Genomic DNA, 21,217 nt, shown 5'->3' on the forward strand with positions numbered 1-21,217 from the left:
TGCTCCCTCTGCCTCTCTTTCACAGGGGTTACCCCCCCACACACTAAATCTCTTGCACTTATAACTCCATTTGGCATCTGCTTCCCAGATAATCCAACTGACACCCGCCTTCCTGGCTTGTCATCTGAATATTTACCTGCCTTGGTTCCACCTTGCGTCCTCCTTGCGCATCTCCATGAAAGGCAGTTCTTCTGCCGGCCCGAAGCTAATCGTTTCAGCTGGGCTGTGGAGCCACTCCTTTGCTCACTGTCCGCTGTACCCCATACAGTCCTGTGGCTGTCATCCCAGCTTCCCAACCTTCTCCGTCCCTTTGCTGCCCTACACTTTTCCTCACCAGCCACTCTTCCTTCACCCAATGCCACCACAGCCACCAGTGAGCCCCAAGTTGCTAAAATCCTTGGGTACCTCTCAACCTTTGCCACACGTAATCTGTATTAAGCACCCTCTCCTCCCTGAACCACTCTCCTCTCCTGACTTCTGGGACCCCATTCTGCTCTCCGTTTCCTTCCTCTTTCACCACGTCTCAGCCTCCTCACCCAAGGCCAGCCCCTTCAAAGCTGGTGTCCCACAGGGCTGGTGTGGGACCCTCATCTCTCAGCCACCTCCCTCCCTCCGTGAGGGAGACGATTCCCAAATGCTGACTTGCTCATGACTCTCAAATGCCATCTTTCAATCAGGAGTTCTTCCTGACGTCTAGATTCCAGCAGCCAGTTGGCGAGGGGACTTGTCCATTGGCCCTACCATGTGTACCTCAAACCCAGCATGTCCCAGGATGAACTCACAGTCACCCCACGAAGCCAGTGCTTGGGTTTCCACTCCAGAGAGTGCCACCATCACCCTCCATGTCACCCAGGCCAGAAACTGGGGCAGCCCCCTGAGTCCTCCCCTCCAGGTGGTCACCAGGTACCGCTGATTCTACACCTACACTCTCTCCTGATCTGTCTGCTCTCCTCATCTCTGCCCCTGAACGTGGCCTTCAGCCGTAACCATGAGAGCTAGGTGGGTGTATCCAGATTCCGCTATCTCAACCCAGTGTCTTGCCTCTCACCCTATATCTCTCCATTACATTCCTCAAATGGAGCTTTCCGAAAGGCCTGTGATTCTGGACTGGGAAGATTTCCGGTTCTCCCATTGCCTTCACCACTACCAGCTTCACCATTTATCAAGCTTTCTCCGTGTGGCAGTTAAAACACTCTGGATCTGGTCTTGCCTTCCTCTTGATCCTTCGAGGGCGAGCCAGACTGAATCACATGTAGCTCCCAACACGTCCTGCACTCTCATGCCTCGGGGCCTTTGCACCTGCCTCCCTCTGCCTGGAGCATTCTCCCCCATTTCTCTCCTCGCTAACGCCTACTCATCCATGAAAGCTCCAATGGCTACAGTCCCCAGGAGCTTGAGTAAGGGTGTCTCCCTTCTGCTCTTCTCCAGCACCCTCTGCAGAGTTCTGTCTACCAGAGGGCTGATCGCCCTAGTTCTGTTTCCCCTACTAGACTGAGAGCTTTCTGAGAGCCGGTCTCATTTCTGCATCCCCAGCACCTAGCACAGACCGGCACAGAGTTAGCCCTAAACAAATACTAGTAATGAAGTAATGCACGAATGAGCAGATAATGAATTCTGGTTGGGGATGGGGGTGCTCACTAGGGGTTAATATTTGAAGTGAGTCCGAAAGAATGACTCAGGATTTGTGAAGCAGGAATTTGAATGGAGACGGGCATTCCAGGAACAGGGGTGCGTATGTGCAAGCCATGGGGGTTTGGAGAGGCGGATGTGTTTAGGAAAGTGTAGTGAGTTCTGCAGCTGCAGCAGACGTTGGGTGTGTAGGGCATGCCAGAGAGGGCTCTGGAGAAATGGGACCAGAGACAATGACTCTTGGCCTCTGGGAAGCCTGACTTTGTCCAGTATACAACAGCAGGACAGAAAGAGTGCTTCATGAGGAAAGCAGTGCCAGGCCATGGGGGCCTAGGGAGGAGGTGATGGGTGTGACCCTGAGCAGGCCAGGGGACAGAGAGCAGGGACAGAGTGGACAGGGGTTTAGATGGCAGTGACCTGGTGCCGGAGGAGGTGTGAAGGTTGAAGGGTGGTGCTGCTGTGATCTGGCGTGGGTTCCTGGTGGATGGAACCCTTCACCAAGATGGCAGCCTTGGAGAGGAGCAGGTTTGAGAGCAAGAGAATGCGTTCAGTTTTGCTTGTGAGTTTTGCTGGAAAGTGTACAGTGGAAGGGCTGTCAGGTTTGAAGAACCTTTTGAGGGCCCCCTTCAAGGCAGAGTGGAGGGCGGAGGTCAGATCTGGGTGTTTTGCTCAATTTTTCAGGACTTTTGTGAGGTAGTTAAACCTAGCTATTATTTAAAAATTAAATTATATAAAATTACAATTAGATAAATTATATTAAAAAGAAAGATAAATACTCAAAACATCACTTCCTGAGAATTTTACAATATTTTATAGTTTATACTTTCAAGATTATTTCCATCTATTATGTCTGTGAAATACTGTAGGTGTTACTGTGCTCTTCTTCCCAACTCTGAATTCAGTGACAGCATATTGATAGTTTAAAATCAGCCATGGTGGAAATATTTACACTGTGGAAGTTGGCAAACCCCACAAATCAGGGCTTAATTTATTGTTTTGTTGACTGTCTAGAGTTATGAGTTATAGAGAAAATATTAATTATGCACATTAAACTTAAGTGTATTTGTGCCATTACATTGTGACTGGCACAGAAAAACAAAGCAAAAGTTCTTTTAGTGTTCAAAAACTATTATCTGGTTCCATAAAGAAGTTGCTTATATCACTGACAAAGGAGTGAAGTTCCAACATGTATCTTCACTGTTTCACCTTTTTCTTACTAGTTGGCACAAACAAAAATATCAACCAGTATTCATGTAGGAACTACACTCATTTGTCAATTATAATTATAGGTTAGTTATGGATTCAGCAGGTCGGTAAAAATCAATGAAAGCATGTGTAAGATTCAATTTGCTCTTTGCAATTTACAATAAAGTGTACTGTATGTTTTATTATTATGTATAAACTGCTAAACATCCTTTATATCAATAAAATTTATAATACACTCATATATACACTATTTTCTCTGCCACATGGAATGCCAGCCATCTTCTGAGAGTGAGAGGCAGAGAAGAAGCGAGGAGCTGAGTGGGTGAGAGGCCAGAAAGGACCTGCGAGGACGAGGCCAGAAAGATAGGAGATGACAACATGACAACAACAGAATCATAACCGTGAGAGCTAGGTGGGGTGTCAACCAGATTCCGGCCCTGGGCCAAGCCCCACTTTATGGATTTGCTTTATTAACCTCCCAGGACAATCCTAGGAGGACACGGAGGCTTAGAGAAGTTAATTCCTTTATCCATGACCCACAACCACTTAGTGGCTGAGTCAGGATGCGAACTCAGGCAGCCCGGCTCTGTTGGCAAGTCAGGAGCCTGCCTCCCATCTGTTGCTCCTTAGCAAAGCCCCTCGGACTATGCACGTTGGAACTGGTCCAGGACAGAGATGGGCAGGGCACGTGTGGACACCTGTCAAGGACTTGGGGGCATCAAAAGGACTGGCAAAGCTGCCTCAGGCCTCTGGCCCCGGTCAGGTGTCCACCTCCCAGCACGGTCCTGCCACCACTCCCCGGTGTCTACTTAAGCTAATAATAGGAATCGGGGCTTGTGTTTAAAAAAATCTTTGTTATTTTCTAATGGTTCATTCTTACTGTATTTTTAAAGAGTAAAATACGTAACAGATTGGAAATTTCCAAAAATTGGTCCTTCCCTTTAGAACATTTGAGAAGCACTGTCCTAACCCGCCCTTCTAATCACAATCCTCTCCTGCTGGAAGCCCTTCGTGATCCCCACGGGCTATAGCAGAGGCTTCAAATAGTGGGCGGGGACCAATCTGCGGGTTGGGAACTTAATTTAACGTGTCATTACCAGCATTAAAAAAAGAAAAAGAAGTGGCGTGAAATAGAAAATATCAGGCGATATTACATGTGGTAAATACATTTTGTTTCAGCTACATATAAAAATAAATATATACTTATATATTAAGTATATAATATATGATGTATTGATATTAAATCTGTGACACATAATTATTATATACCATATACTAATATTAAATATATATTAAATATATACATTTATACATTTATAGATAGGTCTATCTGTCTATCTAATATATTATAATGCATGTGTGTACTGGGCGATGATGAGAAATGTCTTTCTTACTATGATCACAGTGAAAACAGTTTGAACGCCGCTGCTCTGTCAGGTAAAGAGCACTGCCAGGCCTGACGTTCAAAGCCGTAGCAGAGAGAGCAATCGCTGAGGAAGAGCAGGCAGTGCTTCCTGGGAAAAGGGTGAAGTGAGCTGGGCTTGGAGGACGCCCAGGTTATGGATGAGCAGAGGGAACGACGTGAGTGAAGACCCAGAAAGACCACGACTTTCAGGTCTCGATTGTGCCGGTGCTCCAACTCTGAGCGGGTCTGGACCTGGCCTCTGGGAGCGTGTCAGTAGCATGACGACCGCAACCCCTGCGGTGGCATCTTAGAGGAGGGGGAGCCCCTCAGTCTGCTGGGGGAATCAAAGGAGACTGCTGGAGGTGGTCACACCTTAGCTGACTTCTGAGGTAAGAGTTAGGGTTCATCATGGGAACAGGGGTGTGGGGAAGGCGCACCTGGCCAAGCGAGTGGCTTGGGAAAAGGCACAAGAGAAACCCGTCATGTGTAGGGAACTATGAGCCATTTAGTGTGGGTGGAGCATGAGGTAGGGAGGGGGCCTTCATGTGTCACCTTGAGAGTCAGGACTTTGTTTGAGGCTGAGGAGCCAAGGAGGAATGTTGAGCGAAGAATGGCAGGCATACACTTACATCTCAGGACTCTGCCCCGACGAGAGTGGATTAGTGGAGAGGGGCAGGAGGCAGGGAGACCTGCAGAATGACTGGTGCAATAGTTGGGCCTGAACTAGGGCACTGGGGGCACAGACAGAGGGCGGGAGGGAGACCCCACAGGAGGAGCCAACAGAAGGTGGCTGCCCATCAATCATTGGATGGGGCAGTGAGAGAAGGGGTCGTCGCGGGTGACGCCGGTGGTGCTGATGGGGCAGCTTGCTAGATGGTAGTGCCTTTTGCCCAGATGAAGAATGCAGAAGTCAGAGGGGGTCTGGGGAGAAGATAACGGATTCACTGTTGAAAGTGGCACTCGTAGTGGATGTGGCAGTGGGCAGCTGGAAAGAGGAGTGAGGCTGGGCCAGGAAGACACACACTGGAGAGGGCAGAATGAGAGAGAGGGCTGTTGAGGGAAGCCCATGAAAGACTGAGGGGAATAGTCTTTGAGGAACAAGATCCAGAAAGTTGGGTCACAGAAGCCAACTGGGCAGAAAAGACCTAAGAGGAAGAATAGCGATGCAAATGCTTCAGAAAATCAAATTCCTGAAGGGGCCATTGGATGTGGCCACTGGGAGGCCACTGCTGCCTGTAACTGGGGTACATCCGAGGGTGGCGGGGCAGGGGCCAGGGACTTTGGGAGTGAATGGAGATTGACACACCGAGGTGGAGAGGGAGCAGGGTGCATCTATTAATAGGCCCTATGGCACCTTTGTGTGAGTTAGAAAGGGACGCCCCTTTCTCCAGGCAGGTCAGCCCTCATCCCAACACGCTGGCTTGGCGAGAGGGGTGCGGGCTGGATTTCAGCACCCTCATGCCCCACAGAGGGACATCCACATGCTGTGGCCTTGTGAGTGTGGACCAGTCCTTTTAGAAACTGGGAAGAAAGGAGAGAAGTAGTCATCGACCAAGAAGGAAGCTGTAATATGTGAGGGCTTTATTTTTTCAGCTGTGAGAGACTGGTGCATGCTGGCTCAGATGAGAGAGGGGAAGCCATGAAGAAGAGAACAGGACAGGGAGACCAGCAATGAGTAGCTGGGTGGGAGCCCAGGCGGGGGGGGGGGGACGCCGATGGGGAGCAGGGTTCTGTGCTGACTGGGGGCCTGGGGCCCAGTGTGCAGGGCAGTTAACTGGGAATCTCTGTGATGGGCCTGGGGGAGGACACCGAGTGGGAACGCTGAGGTGTGGCTGAGACAGCCTGTCCTAGACAACCAGGTAGCGAGCCTAGAACGGCACAGGTCAGGCTGGGGAGGGTCTTGGCACAGAGCTTGTGTTGACTTATTATTTTACTTTTTACTACGGAAAATTTTCAAACACACCCAAAAGTTGTGGGAAATGCCAACGATCGGTCCTCTTACACCTAGCATTTAACTCCCATGGTTATTACTATTGTCAATGTTATTTGATGACACATTCCTCCCCTTTTAAGTACCTTTTTAAAAACTTAAAAAAATTTTAATAGACTTCAGTTTTTAGAGCAGTTTTAGGTTCACAGCAAAATTGAACAGAAGATACAGAGATGTCCCACATAACCCTGGTTAAAAACTGTTTTATTTGGACATAACTTTAAGCTTAACAGAAAATGGCAAGAACAAGTTGCTTTATTTTTAAATAATGTTTTTCTTATTAGAGAAGATATTCTCAAAATGTATATAGAAGAAAATTGAGATCATTCATGATTTAACCAGCCAAAAATAAGTACAATCATTCTTTTGGTGTATTTCCTTCCCGTTATTTTTTTCTATGCTTATATATGTATTTTCAATTGGACTATTTTATCCGGAGACTAACGCCACCCCCCGGAGAACTCCTTTCTGGGGTTCCCATGTGGGCTGTCCCATGGCCGTCACCCCACATCCCTCCACAGAGTCTGCCTGTGGGCAACAATTGATCCACCAGGTTTGTGGTTTGTGGATGACCCCTTTCCCTGGTTTCAGTGCGAGTGCTGGTCTCCCCGGTAACATTTGTTGTAGTTGTTTTTCTTGGGGACTATTGGCTGATTCTGGTGGGACAACTTGCCCAGTGCTCCTCAGGCCACCATCTTGCCCAGCTCCCACCCTCATCTCTCTGTCTCTGAGTCTGTCTCCCCCACTCACCTGAGTGCTCACCTGCGAGGGTAGGGCTCAGGGCTGACTCATTGCTCAACGTGAGGCAGAGCTGGCCTTAAGAAATATGTATGGAATTGAATCAACCCACGTATTGGGCATTGCCCCTCCCCATCTATGCTGCAGACTCTCGAGTGACGTACACTAACTTACAGCCACCAGTGTGGTGTCTGGTACACTAGCTGCTCAATAAATGTTTGTTACCGCTGCTGCCAATACCCTGGAGATTTCCATACGTGGTAGGGCTCAGCTGTTTTTTCCTTCTGCTCTTTCCCGCCTCCCCCTACTTCTTCCGGAAGGTATAGAAGAGAGACCACTTTCACATGCCAGAGGGAAGGTGGCCCTGCTTTGTCGCCCATTTTCTGTAAGTTAGGAGCAAAGCTAAGTCGGCAATGGATTCAAAAGCAGCAGTTTGCTGCGCTGAGGCTATTTTATATGCTTGCATTGCTGACAATACATCATGAGCAGCAATTAAAACTATTTCAGGATCAGTTCAAAGCTGTCTTTGAGGTGTTTTAAGTTGGACCAAAGTCCCCCATGTGTCTAGCTCTGAGCCAAGTTCTAGTGGGTGTCATTAGAAACCCACCGGTATTTGGAGAGTACGCAGGCTATATACTTTGATTGCCTGAATATTTCATAAATTTCAGGGGTGTTTGTCAGAAGTGGATTAATGTCTCCAGAGCTGTTTCGACTGTCTTCCAAGTCCCATTCCCAACCTCAATGAAGTGGAAGGGGCCGTGAGATGTGAGAGGAGTCAGTGATGTGCATGGGGTCGTCCCTCAGAGCCCGTCCCTCTGTCCAGGCAAAGCCCCTGCGCATCTGGCGCACGGAGGGAGGGTGGCAGGAACCGGAGCAGAAAGGTTTGAGGGCTTGGTCGAGGGTAGGGGCATGAAGAATTGGGAAGAAGACAGGAACCCAATTTGCAGGGCCGGCCTGTGAGGGGTGGAGCGGGGAGAACTCAGAACCTTAAGTAATCTTTGGATTTGATTGAAAGATAAAAACAGGGCAAGAAGCAGTTTGGGTTCTGGCTATTGGACTGCGAGGGAGTCAGTCAGCTTGTTCTGATCAGTCCTGTCGGCCTTGGCCCTGACCCTGGGCCTGGAGGGCTGGTAATGGCTTTGGGGCCTGGGATGACAGTTCCATACACCCCTGGGACCCTCCAGGGGCCTCCAGGGCCACAAGGGGCATGAAGCACGGCTGTCTGCTGATAGAGGGGGTTTAGCTTGTGGGCTGAGCCGGGTGGCTCCTGGGCAGAAGAGCTCTGGCCTGGGTGGTGAAAGATGGAGGGCCACTCAGACGGGAGGAAGAGAGTCTGTAACAGTGGGAACCGGGGAAGGGCCCTCTGGCAGCGTCGCTCTGTCCCTCAGCGGCAGCACTGGCCTGTTCAGTGCGGCCTGTGGCAGGACCGAGAAGAGGGGCCAGCAAGGCCAACTGCCTTGCCCACGTGCTTCTGGCCGTGACTGACGTGACTGCTGGGTCATTTCTGCTTGGGAACAGGGACGTTAGTCTCTGAGGTTTGTGGTTTGGGAATAAGGAAGCTGCTGCTACTTAGGGTTTCCCCAGATGCCTTGCTTTGGTCAGAGCCCACCTAGATTCCCGTGGGCTCAGGTCAGCACTGCATCCCTAACCAGATGTTTGTGCAGAGTTCACCTGTTTGCCTGTCTTTCCAGCTTGAGGGCCTGATGCCATAACCCACGGAAGCAGACCCTGGAAGCAGCTGGCGCTATGCCTTCAACCCTACATCCACACACTCACACCAACCCTGGGGCGGGGGTTGTGCAGGCAAGTGGGTCCTCGCTGGCGGCAGGGAGTGCCCGGAGGCGGGCAGAATGGAGGGCATCATGCCCTTAGCGCCACAGCGTGGGGGCCAGAAGGTAGATGACCCACTTTCAGAGCGGCGTGGCTGTGACGGGCTGCTTCATAGTGGTCAGCCTGCACATACACGTTGGTCTTAAACTTCAAAACTGGGTGGTTAAACATCTGTATCCTGTTTTCATTAGCTTGTAAGCCATGGTGATGGGGACCGGCCTAGTTTTCTGAGCCAGCAAGTGTGCCCAGAGGCTAATAAACAGCAGGTGTCTCCAATAAATAGGATTTTAATACTCAATGTAAATGTGTATGCAAATAAATCTGTGAAATGAAAGGTGGGAGCTGACTTCTATATTCAAGTTACACAATTTCTTAGCTGTGTTGCACTGAGAACTGTGGTGTGACTGTGTGTGATGGATGTGTCACGTGTGCACGGTGTATGGACAGTGTGTTTTTGCAGACAGTGTATGTATGTGTGGTGTACGGTAAGGAGTGTGTGTGTGTGTGTGTGTGTGTGTGTGTGTGTGTGTGAGGGACGTCCCCACCAAGTTGGCTGGAGACAAAACCAGCTACGTATTTACAGTGCCTGGTGTAAGACGAAAGTGTGGGGTCTCTCATTCCAAATTACTGGTAATTTCAAGATAGCAACAGCAGAGCATCAAACCAAGCTCAGGCTTTCTGAGTGAGAGCCCTGTGAGACTCCATGGGTCAAATACCCAGGAAGCCCGCCCTTCTGTCTCTCTTCAACCTTCCTTTGCTGCCATGAAAAGTCCTGGAATCCCCTTTCCTCTCTCCCTATCCAGCGCCCAGGGAGACCTTGACCTTGGGAGTGTCTGGAGCTCGCAGCCTGGAGAGGAGCTGAAGCAGTTGCCCTGTGCACTGTGGGGCTCGTTTGTGCCTTTCCTGACTCTCCTGTTTCAGTCTGGGCATCACCGGGGCACCCAAATCCATAAGGTGTCTCTCGGCTCTTTGCTCAGAATGATCTGAGCAGCTTCAGGCCCCTCCGGGCCTACCTTGTGTCACGGGGCCCAGCCGTCCACCCGCAGCACTAAAGGCTCCAAGCTCCTCCCCAGCCCCCACTCTGCTCCCAGAAGTGAGTGGTCAGACAGCAGAAGCAGAACAGAGAAGGAGGCGCCAGGCGTCCACGTGCACCCCGCCATGGGCTTCGGTTCTCAGTAGGCCCGCTCCTGGGGGAAGAAGTGGCAGAGGGGAGCTGGGGAGCTAGGCCGTGTCAGGCTGGCAGAGTTCACAGCTCGGAAATCTCAGTGAGGGGGTGTGGAGGGTGGGGTCTGCCTCAGTCCTTCCTGTTTACTGTCCTGGTTTGTCTCGTCTCAGGTAAGTGCTGTGCGCCGGCTTCAGAACACCCTCTGCTAATGGAACAGGAGGGTGCCCCGCCCCAATACCTCTACTTGTCAATAATTAGCCATGATTTCTGAGGTTCCGGCAGGAGGCACCTGGCCTGACCCAGGCTGGTTTAGCTCATCAGTGTACCAATAGCCTAGTGATTCTGAGGTCTGTGGTTCTGGGGTGTTCCACGTGTGGGCATCTCCAAGGGTTAGGGGAGCGTGAGCACTCACTTCACCATGTTCCCTCTCCTAGCCAGAGCCTGGCCCCTCAACTCAAGCCCTTCCAGCTCTCAGAGGGGATCCCAGATGGGACTGTGTGAATAGGCAGCCTGGAGGGCCTCCCAGAGTAGGGCCACCTGCTTCAAGGTAAAGGACCCAGAAGTGTAGAGGTTGTGGGGGAACATGGAGCAAGGTGGGCTAGAGAGGGGATTTGGGACGAGTGGCAATTGCTATAAACTTGTTAATGGGCTTTGCCTGCCCCAGAGACCGACAGAGTGACCATGGTCCCCAAGTAGGAAAGTAAAGCTAATCTGGCTTCCGGGGGTGGGGGGAGTCCTGACTTAGAATTTGCCAATTCTGTGGTATAAATACTTCCACAAAGTCCAATTTCAAGCTACCAATGGGCTTAACAACCGGCTCACAAATGTCTTGAATATTTAAAAACACCAGCTGTTGCTCACTGCCCATTAGATCACTGTCATCAACAGCACGAGCCCCCAGGGACTAGCTGTGCGCCTTCCTGAGCCCAGCACACCCACTTCCCCGACTTTATTTGCAAAATGCCCGGCTCTGTGCATTGGACAGCCGGGGCCCGAAGCAAGCCATCCAGCCCTTCAGCTCCTAGTGCTTCAGATCCTAGAGCTGGTGGGCTGGTCTGCCGCGCAGGTTGTCACGCTGCTCGCTGACGTGACAGATGTGAAACAACTGCCAAAACAAACACCGAGCCCAGCCAAGTGAAGTGCCACAACCAAGTTCCAGCAACCGCCTGTTTCTAGCGCAGAGCAATGGGAAACTCGGACTTCAGTGTCCGGTCATTTGTTGGAAGAGCCAGTCGGGCATCCAGCCATCCTAGTTTGACAGCTAACAAGCCACCCTGCCTCTCATCTCTTGGTTACATGCCAGCCTCCTCACTCATTCTCATTTCCAGGGGACCAGGTGTGGGGGTGAAGAATGCCACGGAGCCAGGAAGCCACCAGGTCAGGTGGATGGGCCACAGAACAACGCCCATCCCAGGGCTGGGAGTCTATCCAAAGAAGTCCACCTGCAGAAGGGATTTCCTGGTCCTGCGGGTGGTGGGGACATTTCTCCAGGTGCAGTTTTTTTCTTTAATGTAATCTTCTCGGAGACCCACCTGCCCTTCACACCTTCCCAGTGACTATTTCCCCTTCCTCTGGGCTCCTGGAATGGCACAATGGCCCCACCTCAGCCTGGCAGCTGTCATGAGAGGTGTTGACCTAGCTGCCTCTCTGCTGGCTCACTGTGTCAGATGGAAGGGCCTGAGATGGCAGCGGGGACCGAGGGTCTTTGGGCATGATTGGGGACCTTGAGACTGTCAGAGGCAGGACTGGGGCCAGGGTCTCCTGGGATTCGGCCAGTCACTGGGTGATGAGTGGTACAGGGAGCCCGTGAGGAGCGGCCTGTGGGCCGGGAAAAACAGCCCAGAGCCGCACGTGTGCCTTTGGTGCTTGCTCCTTTCCTGTCTTAATCCCTCCTGTTTGGTGACAGGTCACACAGGCCTGGAGCTCAGCAGAGAGCACCCGCTGACCCCAGAGGAGGTTTCTGTGGGGCTGGAGACAGTGATACGTGTGAGCCTCACTCCCTGGTTCATCAAAGGAGACAGACTGGTGAACAAATCTGCACAGCTCACTCAACACACACTCCGTGGGGCACGTGTTGGAGGGGCAGGGTAAAGGGCTCGAGGGAGGGGGGACACTTGAATGGGGTTGTAAAAGTGAGACCCCCCCAACAGTTTCAACCTCTCTGCACGGATCCAATTCAGGCTCCAGCCCTAAGACTCGCAGATCTGCCTTCTGGGGATCCATGGGGGGGCTCAGGGGGGCCCTGCATTCCGCGCCCCAACAGCAGGAAGTCACACGGCCAGCCTCCTCCAGCCAAAGCCTTCCAGAATCTTACCCCCAGCTTCACCAACACGGCAGACATTTCCCCCTCTCAGAACAAAAGGGAGTGAAATTCTCTGGCTGCTCCCTTCCTAAATGATCAGGTGTGTGTACATGAGGGGTGGGGTGGGTACAGTCCTGGAGAAGGGGCTCCTGGAAAGTGAGAGCTGCCAGCAGGGGAGGCGACAACACATGTGGAGGACCAAGAGCTGCAGCTGGAACCTGGTCCCGAATCCCAGATCCCAGCGTCCAGCGTCCACTCCCAGAAGTTCAAGAACCACACCAGCCCACTTTCAGGGCCTTAAAAAGGGCATAAGGGCTGAGGCTTAGCCCAGAAAAGTGCTGACTCTGAATTATGTGTGACCAGTGACAAAAAATTACTGTAGCAATTGAGTTCATGGAAAATGCTTGTGTGTGTGTGTGTGTGTGTGTGTGTGTCCTGTCATTTAAAAACTATTTCTGTGCATTCTTGATTCTGAGACTTCTCTCTCTCTCTCTCTCTCTCTCTCTCTCTCTCATAGGATTCCACACTTGGTTCAGAAGGTGTGAGAAGCACCTACTCCATGCCTCACACATAATAGGAGCACAATATAAGCGCCTTTCCTTTAACGACTCAAAGCGGTCATTTGGGGCTGAGGGCCAAAGGCTTCCCCAGTCCAGACATTGATGGGCCGCTGGTCCCTGCCTCCCCCTTCCTTCTCCAGCTGATGACAAACACCTAGATATCATAATGCCTTCCGTGTCATTAATAACAGATGAGTATCTGTTATTCTGAGACAGGCTGGGGAGGGTACCTGAAAATGCCCCCTCTGACTGGGGCTGGCCTTTTCTGCAATGTGGGCTGGCCTGTGCCAGTTGTGTGGATGGATGCAGAAGGGTGAGGCACTGAACCTGCTTGTCCGGCAGGATGCTGGCAGGAGGGCGGGACAAGCAGGGGCGGAGCATCCAGAACAAAGGAGAATGGGGAGCCCTGGGGGCCCAGGCTAGGCATCAAAAAGGCTCTGCGGAGTGAGCAGGCCACAGCAGCTGCCCGCCACTGCGCCCAGCAGTCTGTCAGACAACCCTCGCCGGTCCCTTCTGCCCGCCCCAGGCTGGGCACCTGAACAACACTCTGCTTCGAGAGGCCTTGTTCTCCAGCGTGATTGCGCGGGCACTGCTCTGTGGCTTTTTCTGTTTGGCGTGGGTGGCTGCCGCAGTTCCAGAGGACAGCAGAGGCATGGCTGGGAGCGGAGCCCGGAGCCAGAAGCGTACCTTCACCCCTGAGCCTTTTGATGGAGCCAGTGTAGCTCCCCGCCTCTGGCTGCATCGCCTTGAGGTCATCAACGACCTCAATCATTGGGACCAGGGCACCCAGCTAAGGTTCCTGAAAGAGTCCCTCAGAGGAGACGCCCTGGAGGTCTACAACGGACTCAGTCCCAAGGACCAGGGCAGCTACGGAGCTGTGAAAGACGCCCTGCTGAAGGCCTTCGGCGGGGCAGGGGCGGCCCACAGCCACCTGCCCAAGGAGATTGTCTTTGCCAACAGCATGGGTAAGGGATACTACCTCAAGGGAAAGATTGGCAAAGTGCCCGTGAGGTTCCTGGTGGACTCGGGGGCCCAGGTCTCCGTGGTCCACCCGAGCCTGTGGGAGGAGGTCACCGATGGCGACTTGGACACCCTGCGGCCCTTTGAGAATGTCGTAAAAGTGGCCAATGGGGCAGAAATGAAGATCCTGGGCGTCTGGGATACAGTGGTGTCGCTGGGCAAGCTGAAGCTCAAGGCCGAGTTCCTGGTGGCCAATGCCAGCGCGGAGGAAGCCATCATTGGGACCGACGTGCTGCAGGACCACAACGCCGTCCTGGACTTCGAGCATCGCACCTGCACCCTGAAAGGGAAGAAGTTCCGCCTTCTGCCTGTTGGAGGGACCCTGGAGGATGAGTTCGACCTGGAGCTCATAGAGGAGGAGCCCTCGGAGGAGGGGCGGCAGCAGCTCTCCAATTGAAAACCCCCATTTCCTTACCCCCCAAACACTGGAGGAAGACCCGCGACAGTGGAGGGCAAGGGCAGGTCTTCAGGGGGGCACTGGGCTTGCCCCCTCCTTCCCTCTTCCTCCTCCCTCTGCAGGGGTCTTAATCTGCTCCTGGTGGGGGAGGCTTCCATTTGAAAAGGCACAGGTGAGGGAGAGCAGGCTGGCTTTCTGAGAGGGAGAGAGGGTTCTCATGGTTGTCAAGCTGCCATTGCTGGCAAAGACTCTAAGGCTGGAAGAAGGTTCCAAGACGGCTAGAGATGATTGTCTTTGAGAGACGACTAGGGGAACTCTTTGATCCCCTGAGACATGGCTCAGTCACCTTCAGGTCTGTGTGGCCTGAATCAGCTGGGCTGGGTGCCAGCTGTAGGGTCCTCATGAGCCAGACCCAGCTCTCTTGGCTGAGGGTCACAGCTGCTCAGGGATTCTTCCATAGGTTCTTCCCACCTGCACGATGTATATTTCCTTCTCTCATTTGCTTTGAAACCCATGGAGCCTTGTGCCAATAATTCATTACTTCCAAAACCAATAAAGATTGAGTCACGGCAAAACCATGTAATGTGTTGATTGGTGATGAATGGGATGGATGTGAGAGGGTGGGGAAAACGGAGTAAATGTCAAAGAGAAGGAAGATTCCAGTATGTGCTGAGCTCCTCACCTGGGTGTAGGAGGATGTATATACAATGTCTATATATAGCTTGGATTTAATGACAGCCTCAATGTAAAATATTTTAACTTATTTCCTCCATAATTCCTGCCATTATTTTTTATTTAATCATGTCACTAGTCATTTCAAACTGTAATATCTTAGCATCCAAATTGCCCCTTATACCCAAAAGTGACCCTGAAGTTATTTGTGAGATGTCTTAATGGGGGATTGGAAAATTATGGTTATTGTAAACAAATGGGAAAGTATCTACTTGGCAAAAAGGTTCTTATAGCTGCCTGGGAGCCAGGGGTTGGAGGCAGAAAGCAAGGTCAGGGGACAAGTGTTGACCTGCCCTGGGCCAGCCCAAGGCAGTTCTGGAGGACAGAGGAGGTGGTGGCAGCAGGGGAGGTGGCGGCTCTGGTGGTGGGAGGACAGCTCCTTCCTGGAGGGACTTGGAGTGAGCCTGACACTACAGAGGCGGGATGGAGTCAGGAGACATTCCCAGATTTGGGAATGGGGTGCCCATCGCTTTCAGGGTCCACCACACGTTTGCTTCCAAGTGCCTGCCTCTCTCTGGGACTCAGCAGGACCAGGAATCTGAAAACCCCCAGCCAAAAGGGAGACTGAATGGGCAAAGCTTCAAGAGCTTTCCTTGGGAAGTGGGAAGGGCCATCTTCCCTTCATGAGTGTGGAATGAGCCTTTCCTTGAGGTTTCTAGCTGGACATCCCGGAGAGGGAAACAAACAACTTGCCCCGGAGCCAGAGGTAGGCATGAGTCTTCTTCCTAAGAGCCTCTGGGACTTGCCTCTGGATCTCTCAGAGCTGGTCTGAGCTGAGAACCACTGCTCCGCCCTCAAATTCCAGCTGTGATTCCCCTGGGAACTGAGACACCTGTTCTGCCCCTTAGCCTCCTAATTACTGAAGCCCCAGCCCTGGGCAGCCAAACATCTTCACAGGAATTAGCTCATCAAGCCTCAGGAAACTTTGGGTGATGGGAGGCAGTCTTTTCCCAGGAAAATGTGGCCTGGAGAAGGGGAAGGCCCAGCAAGATGCCTCGAAGTGGAGGTAGGAGAACCAGGGAAAGAGGTGGTCTCCTTGTGTCCCCCAAGTCCTACATCCCTCTTCTCAAATTTAGTTTTCAACCCCTAACAAAAGCTGCTTCTTTCCTAGGTCAAACCCTCCCCTGAGGGGAAAACCCAGGTGGCACCTCCCTGTGACCTATTTCCTCTGGGTCCTTCAGCACATAGGCCCAAGCTGGGCTGAAGCAGGGAGGGTGAGAAGTGGGTGGGTGGGGAGGCGGGCAGGGGAATGGGGGATTGCTGGAGCAGCACCCAGGTTGTCCCCTCCCTGCACTTCTCCAAGCTTGGCCAGCTGGTGAACAAGAATGGGCGACCAGCGTCTCAGCTGCAGAGTTCTTTCCTCTGTGTTCTGAGGGAGGAGAGCCTCTCTGAGCCACGAGGCTCTCGCCAGCTCTCTCTCCTGGAGGAAAGTGAGCACCCAGGGTGGGCCCGGTGAGAGGAGGGGCCTGTGACATTTGCAGTACAGGCCCCATGGAGGAAGGAACTAAGTGGTGGTTCTTACCTGGAGCACCTTAAATCTTACTTTAAGTCTCACTGACTCAAGTGAGACATACGATAGGTACTAGTGTGCAAACGTGTGAAGGTGAAACCGGGGCTGCAGGGTGGCGCACGCTGCTCTCCTGGGAGCCCCATATCGAGGGGGCGCCCTGGAGAGCAGCCAGGGAGTGGGCTGGCCCTCCGCACAGGGCTTGAGGCCTGGGGAGGAGCTTGTGCTTGACTTGCAGGCAAGTGTTTGAGCAGCGGAGGGCCTGAATGGTTAGTCTGGCTTCTAGGTGTAGGGTGCAGTAAAGCAGCACAAAAACTCCAGCTTGGAAGCCACGGCGTAGAGTTGAGTTTCAGATGATGGAAAGGAGGCAGAGGCATCCGTGTAAAGGTCTAATCCTGGATGCTCATTGGAATCACCTGGGAAGATCAATTAGTGCTGTTTCTTTCAATTAAAGCTGTGGTCCTAACGAGCAGCCAGGCTGAGAACCCCTGGTGTAAATCCCAGCTGTACCTACCCCTTTGTGACCCCAAAGGTGATCCCCGGACCAGCAGAAAGGCAGCGTGAGCATCAGCTGGGAGCAGTGGTGCAGAACCTCATTCGCGCCAGGACCCGGACTAGGACCGGCAGGTGATTCTTAGACTCAGGAATGTTTGAAAAGCGCTGGCCTAGAACATTCTGATGGCTCTAGCTAAGGGGCTACTTATGGCCCCCTCAAGACCCCTCTTCTCTAATAATGACACTACCCAGTCAGGGCCTACCAATTCCCCTGACAGTGCTAGATAATTTCTCATGCATTTATCCAGCAAACATTTATTTTTAAACTTTCGTTTTGAAATTATTTCAGACTTACAGAAAAGTTGCAAGAATAGTGCAAAAAATTTCCATATGCTTTACCTAGTTTCCCAAAATATTAACATTTTACCAATTCATGTTATCATTTAATCTCACTCATTCTCTTTCTCTGTATCTATATGTATATGAACTATTTGAAAGTTGCAAATATAAATTTACTCCTCAATACTTTAGTGTTTATTTCCCAAAAAACAAGGAATTCTCTTATGTAAGCAAGCACAATACAATGATCAAAATCAGGAAATTAACATTGGAATACTATTATTGTTATCTAGTCTGCAGACCTTATTACATTTTTCCAGTTATCCCATTAATGAGTTTTATAGCAAAAGAAAACAATTGTCTTCTGGTCCAGGATCCAATCCAGCCACACATTGCCTTTAGTTATGTCTCTTTAGTCTCCTTTGATCTGAACAAATCCGCAGTCTGTCTTTGTCTTTCATGACCTTGACATTCATGAAGAGACCTGGCCACTGATTGTGTAGAATGTGATGTCTGTCTGTCCATCACTGGTGAGCTTTAATCAGTTGGTCAAACTGGTGTCTGCCAGGTATCTCCACTGTAAACTATTTTTCCCTGTGTAATGAATGAGTGTCTTCTGGGTTGATACTATAAAAAATATAGTATATATTCCATATGATGTATAAATCACCTGTTTCTGATCAGGTTGTCACCCACTAGATTCTTGCCTGCAAAGGTGATCTTCTAATCCTACCTCTCTATGTTTATTAGCCGGCGCTCAACTCTAAAGAAATATCCCTTCCTGTTTATTTCTTTATTATTTACTTATATCATTGTAGACTCAGACTCTTACTTTATTCAATCAGTTATATACTTTGATGCTTAAATTGTTTTAGATTTGGCCTCAGGAGCCTCTTCAAACTGGCTCCTGTCTTCTTGGGGCAGATCCCCATTATAATCTGAGCCCTTCCTTATTTTCTGTCACAAGATGTCCCAGGATCATCTCATATCTTCCTTGCACCAGCCCTGGAATCACTCATTTCTCCAAGGAGCCCTGGTTCCTTCTAGTGGAGTCTGGTACGCAGGACCCAGCAGATGGGTGTTAACCGTGCTCATTGCGACCGGGGGGTCATGACTCCTAGGTCCTCTCAGTGATCAGAGCGAAGGCAAAAACATACAGTACATCTGTATATATTTTTATATCCATTGCTCTCTATATTAAAATTTTGAGTTCACACTGATCCTTCCAATTCCAACCCAGCATCCTAGGGTTTATTCTAACCTTCCCCCCTTTCCATACTCGTAACATTTTTTCTTCAACAATGAGAAACCTGGCTCCCGGACACTCATTTGCTCAATCCTAGAATACCCAGAAAGTAATTTCAGAATCGCTAACCCATATACATATGAAAAACAAACCTAGAAGCAACCAGTTATTAATCACCCACTCGGTGCCAAGCATGGGTGGTTCTTGACAACAATAAGAAAGACAACTTATGACATCAGACTGTAGTTATCTTAAGAAGAGCTAAGGCTTTCCGTGCCAGTTTGAAGGTATTACTTTATCTTGAGGATGTAATATGTCCCTCAGGAGGGCAGCTGGAATCAGAGACGGAAGGGCACAGTCCTCTCGTGGTGAGGACTGGCCACGAGGGAGTGGCCACCACCGTGCCCCATAGAGGTGACCTGGCCTGCCCACCTGGTCCTCAGCCACTGAAGACACACTGAGGCAGCTGTCAGAACTGACACTATCACACATTCCAGTCCCATTAGTCACTGTCCTAGCCAGAATCCCCTGTTGCCAAGCAACCCCGGGTAATAAATGCGGCTTCCCTGTCTGGGCTGCAAGAAGGGCAAATTCTGGTCAGGCCACTCTGACAGAACTCCACCCCGTGGAGTTCCTCATTGTGGGGTCATAAATTGGTTCTCCAGTTCTGACTGCTCAGAGGTTGTGAGCCAGCCTTGCCCAAGCCTGGACTGGGCTGAATTCTCCAAGGCCCACATTGCCTATAGGACTTGCCTGGGGCCAGCCGTGCCCTGCTGTGCATCTCTGAGCTCCTGTTAGAGTATTTTCCTGCTTGTGAAGTGGGCCCTGCCTTCTAGGGATTTACAGTCAGAAGAGGGAGGCAGCCAGGCCTGGGGCTGTGTCCTTTCCCATCTGTACAAGGGCACAGGGAAGGTCATGTGGTGGGTCAGTGAGGGCTCCACAGAGTTTTAAGCTGAGCCTTGACAGACAAGTGGCCATTTCCCAAAACAGGTGGGAGAGAGGGAGGAAAGGGGTGAGGGGTTGGGAGACAGAGGGCCAGGTGTGGAGGATTCTGTATGATCTTTGAGGACACTCCAGAAGGCTAGGGATAGCTGATGCTGCATTTCTTCAGCTCTAATATGCACTCAAAACATACATTACACATGTAATATTATTTTTTGCAGGAAGAAAAACCCTGTAATATAAATGTATGTACCAATGGTATATCCTGATTTAAGAGCAGTAAAACGTGTGTGTGGGGTTGGTAGTGGCTGTGGGTCCTAAAGTAGAGAAAATACATGACTTCAGCTCAAGTACCAAGTCAGATCCATGTAGCTGCCTGGAGGGAGGTGCTGTGAAGGATTCAGGGACTGTGTTCAGACACAGCCAGAAAGATGCCTGATTGATTAGTGATGTCTGCCCTGGGAGCAAGTGTGGAGAGTGAGTGCCTGCTGTGTGTCACCAGGGCCTTCATCCTTAAGTAATGAGGAGCCTGGAAGGGTTATAGACAGGGAAGTGACATGGTGATATCTGCATTTTTAATACATCTGAGCCTCAGTTCACAAACTCAAAGAGGTGTGAGAAATGTCATTTTAAAATATTTTTTTCTGAAATTAAAGCTAATTATGTCCAACTCTGAGTCCGCATTCAGCCAGCCTGTTGAGACAGTCAGTCACTCTGTCACTTTGGAGGCACTCCCTGCTCTGGATTAGAGAAAGGTCCCAGAATCACATGCAGCATTGAAGCACTGGGGGGAGAGGGGATGCGAGTCACGGACGCCCAGGGCACTGTTACACGGGGACACCCATGTCCCTGTCCACAGGTTCCCTTCAGGCCACGTGGCTGTACTGCTTTTCATGTGAGAAGCATTAGAAGACTGGGTGTCAGGTCCTGCTTTCCTAGGGACACCAGGAAGCCCTTCCCTGTGATGTCTTGCCACTTCCTCAGGGTGAGGCCACTGAGTGATATGTGGGTGCCTGTTCCCCGCAGGACTGACTACCATCCATCCCATCCAGCAGATCTGTGCTCCTTGTCTCTGCTTACGCATCCCAAGGCCCCCTCACACCTCCCTGTCCAGGTCACTCAAACAGATTCTCATCCATGGGGCGAGGCAGGTACAAAAGATGGGGAAGAAAGGTGTCGTGTTTTATAGGCGATACTGGCTTTTGGCCCAGTAACATAAGATAGCCCTGAAAGGCCAGGCTACTTACTGAGATGGAAGAATTGGGAGCAAAAGCACACATTAGTATTGCCCTGTCCCACAGTCCAGGGATGGGGAACAGGGAATCAGACTGGATGGAGGGCGGTTGTCTGGTGAGGATTCTGTGCTGGTCCAGGTGCAGGCCGAAGCGGCTCCATGGGGAAGAGGGACTGACTCCGGAGGTAACGGGAAGGGGAACCAGCAGGGCCTGGGGGTATTAGTTATGGGATGTGGGAGACCAGTCTAAGGCAGTGGTTCTCACTGCGGGCAGCTTTGCCTTCCAGGCACATTTGGTGATGTCTGGAGAGATTCATGGTTGTTACACTGTGGGGGGCGCAGTGCTACTCACCTACTGCTGACCCTCCCACAATGCACAGGATGCCCCCCCAACACAGAATTCTCCAGCCCCAAATGGCAATCGTGCTGAGGCTGAGAACTTGGCCTGAGGTGACTCACAGGCTGCTGATTTGGCAATTT

At 51.1% G+C, this 21,217-nt stretch overlaps 1 protein-coding gene across 4 annotated transcripts in view; it reads left to right on the forward strand.

Annotated features, from left to right (window-relative positions):
- ASPRV1 (aspartic peptidase retroviral like 1) overlaps positions 1–14,820 on the forward strand; it is a 91,082-nt gene extending 76,262 nt beyond the window's left edge. For all 4 annotated transcript variants that reach the window (XM_088796111.1, XM_074332115.2, XM_019718566.3 and 1 more), the window contains one exon: positions 12,783–14,820. In XM_088796111.1, coding sequence (XP_088652237.1) covers positions 13,478–14,242 — 765 coding nt within the window. In that variant the 5' untranslated portion in view covers positions 12,783–13,477 and the 3' untranslated portion in view covers positions 14,243–14,820. The remainder of the gene's footprint in view (positions 1–12,782) is intronic.
- The last annotated feature ends 6,397 nt before the right edge of the window (positions 14,821–21,217 follow it).

This window comes from Rhinolophus sinicus, chromosome 2 (assembly GCF_057876585.1).
Source record: "Rhinolophus sinicus isolate RSI-liver-muscle chromosome 2, RSI-T2T, whole genome shotgun sequence".
NCBI classification, from domain to species: Eukaryota; Metazoa; Chordata; class Mammalia; order Chiroptera; family Rhinolophidae; genus Rhinolophus; species Rhinolophus sinicus.